Source organism: Vicugna pacos, chromosome 15 (genome assembly GCF_048564905.1).
Source record: "Vicugna pacos chromosome 15, VicPac4, whole genome shotgun sequence".
NCBI classification, from domain to species: Eukaryota; Metazoa; Chordata; class Mammalia; order Artiodactyla; family Camelidae; genus Vicugna; species Vicugna pacos.
In genome coordinates, this window is record NC_133001.1 from 1,221,803 (window position 1) to 1,224,638 (window position 2,836).

Below are 2,836 nucleotides of genomic sequence, written 5' to 3' on the forward strand. Positions count from 1 at the left end.
GCCTCATTTCGTTTTTGTAAAAAAGGCTTCAGTCTCCTAAGCTTTCCCTGAGGTCCAAAGAATAGACTCAAACAGTGACTAATTAGAAAAGTGAGGAATTGCTGAAACAAAGGAAAGACAGTCAAGTAAGAAAAAATAATGATAGCTTAAACAATAGTTCAGCAATGAAACAGAATCACAGGGCTCCTAATTCCTCCTCAAGTACATACCAGTTCTTTGAGTTCTGCAGAAACTAAGACCCTCACCCAGGCAGAGAATGGTGACTACAATGCTAATCACAAGCGTGTAGACCCCAGACTGGTTGGAACAAGAAAGTTGATGATTAAGATTCCCAAAATGTGATCCTGTCACCTCAACACCAACACATCAGAAGAATGTCCATGAACTTATCATGCACCCTGGTACCCTCACCTTTAATGTTGCCTTTAAGAACCCTTGCCCCAAAGCCGTCAAGAGTTTTGTTCTTTTGAGTGCTAGATGCCCATTCTCCTGGATTGGTGGCCTGCGATAAATGCTGCATGCTCCTTCACCACAACCTGGTTTCAGTAGACTGGCTCAGTAATGTTTATAGCATTCTTGCATTATCAAAGCACAGATGTTACAGTGGCTTCACATTTTTGATAAGAGTACTGCTGATGGACCTTTTGACATAACTGGCATTGGTTGCTGCAAGCATTATCTGTAGTATCCATGGCATAACCCCATTCCCTCCTGAGCAGGCATGGAGAATTTAGATTGTCAGAATTCTCCTACTGTCCCACCGCAGGGCCCTTGACATCTTGCCAAAACCCTCCTAAAGGCCCCAGTCACATCTCTGTTTCTCAGGCTATAGATGAGAGGGTTTAGCAAGGGAGTGAGGATAGTGTAGAAGGCAGAGAAGACTTTGTCTTTGATTGGGGTGTGGTATGATTGGGGAAGCATGTATGTGTACAGGGTGGCCCCACAGAACAACATCACCACCATCATGTGTGAGGAGCAGGTGGCAAAGGCCTTCTTCTTCCCTTCTGCTGACTTCATCTGGTGCACTGTGGTGAGAACCCTGGTATAGGACGTGAGCACCACAGAGAAGGGGATAAGCAGCATCACGACACAGCAAAGGTACATCACCATTTCATAGGCAGCTTTGTCACCGCAAGCCAGCCTCAGCATGGTGGGTGCCTCACAGAAGAAGTGATTGATCTTGTGTGAAGCACAGAACAGGAGACTCATGGTGATAGGTGTGAGGAGGAAGCTGTCCAAAGTACCACCAAACGAAGAGCTGGCCAAGATTATCCAACAGATCCGAGGGCTCATGAGAGCAGAATAGCGGAGGGGATTGCAGATGGCCACGTATCGGTCATAGGCCATGAGTCCCAGCAGGAAAAATTCAGCCCCTACAAGGCCCATATAGAGGAAGTACTGGGCTGTACAGGCAATGAAGGAAATGGTCCTCTTGTCCCTGAGATAATCGACCAGCATCTTGGGAACAATGGTGGAGATGTACATCATGTCAATGAGAGAGAGGTGGCTGAGCAGGAAGTACATGGGGGTGTGGAGGTGAGGGTCCATGTGGATCAGGAAGATCATGACCCCATTAGCTATCATGGCCATGAAGAAGATGGCACAAATGATGCTGAAAAGGAAACCAGAGGCTTTATTGTTAGTGAAGAGCTCTGTGAGGGTGAAGTCACTGAAAAATGTCTTATTATCTTCATCCATGGTGTTGAGTTGGACCTGGAGGCATAAGAAAAGAAGTCTGGGGTTAATGAAAACTGCGGTAGATAAAACAAACCATTAAAAATGTCTGTACAAGCATGACTGAATTAAAATGTTTTATATAACTGATATCAAGAATATTGTTTTTTGAGTGTGAGGGGGGTGAGCCTGCAGCTTCCTCATTTGTGGTTATTTCTTCTTACTGAAAAGCAGTTCTAAAATTTGGTCCCCATGGCATGAAGATGAATGGTCATCTGGCAATTAACACTTGGTTTAAGCAAGTTTAATTATTATTTCAGAACATCTGGGCCACAGAGAGGATCTTCCCCTGGAGTTGGCTCCATTTATTTGAAATGTGGATGCTACTGCAAAACAATTGATTTAATCATTTCAAATAAACCTACAGTTCAGTAAGATGTTCCACTGAATTGAGAATTTTTGTGACAATTTTAAAACCGATCAACCTCATCAGAAAATAACCATTAAGTTGTAGATATGATTGAAAACTATAATGAACTGTAATGAATTGGATCACAGCTTTGGCCATCTGACTATTTATCAGTCACTCATCCTTATTTGTACCTTCACTCATTGTTGATTTTTCAATCAATCACACACCAACCTTTAGTTATGGTGAACAACTTGTACAGAGTTTCTAAGCTCTTGAGTTACTGTTGCAAACAAAAGAGGAAATGTTTCATGTGAGTTATGGATTTAGTTGTGGGAGAATGAGAGTGAATTAATAAAGGACAATGATGGCTCTGGGTAGTAAGAAATACTACAAGGAAAAAGTTTACCATGGATAATGAAGGACGACAAATGAGCAGTCATGTGAAAGTTAGAGAGAAGGGTATTCCTGCAGACTGAAGAGCAACTTTAAAATCCCTAAAGCAGAAAGGAGCTTATTATATTCAAGACATTTCATGCAGAACATCATGAATGAAGAGGGTAGTGAGGTGTCGGAGGACAGATTTTTAAGATGTGTTAGCCAAGGTCAAGGGTCAAAATTATTTTTAAATATCTGTTGAGAATTAAGATGCAACTGACAGCTTGTAACCATCTGTTTAACATTTAAACACATGTTCATTCTGAATTTTTCTTTTTCAGTTTCCTTTTTGTGCATATGAACCAATGATTCCTC

General features: G+C 42.0%; 1 protein-coding gene across 1 annotated transcript; it reads right to left on the reverse strand.

Annotated features, from left to right (window-relative positions):
• Window positions 1-738: 738 nt before the first annotated feature.
• LOC102540217 (olfactory receptor 2T6-like) lies at window positions 739-1,698 on the reverse strand. The gene has a single exon (XM_072938360.1). It carries the CDS (start codon window positions 1,696-1,698, stop codon window positions 739-741), a length of 960 nt encoding a protein of 319 aa, XP_072794461.1.
• Window positions 1,699-2,836: the final 1,138 nt, after the last annotated feature.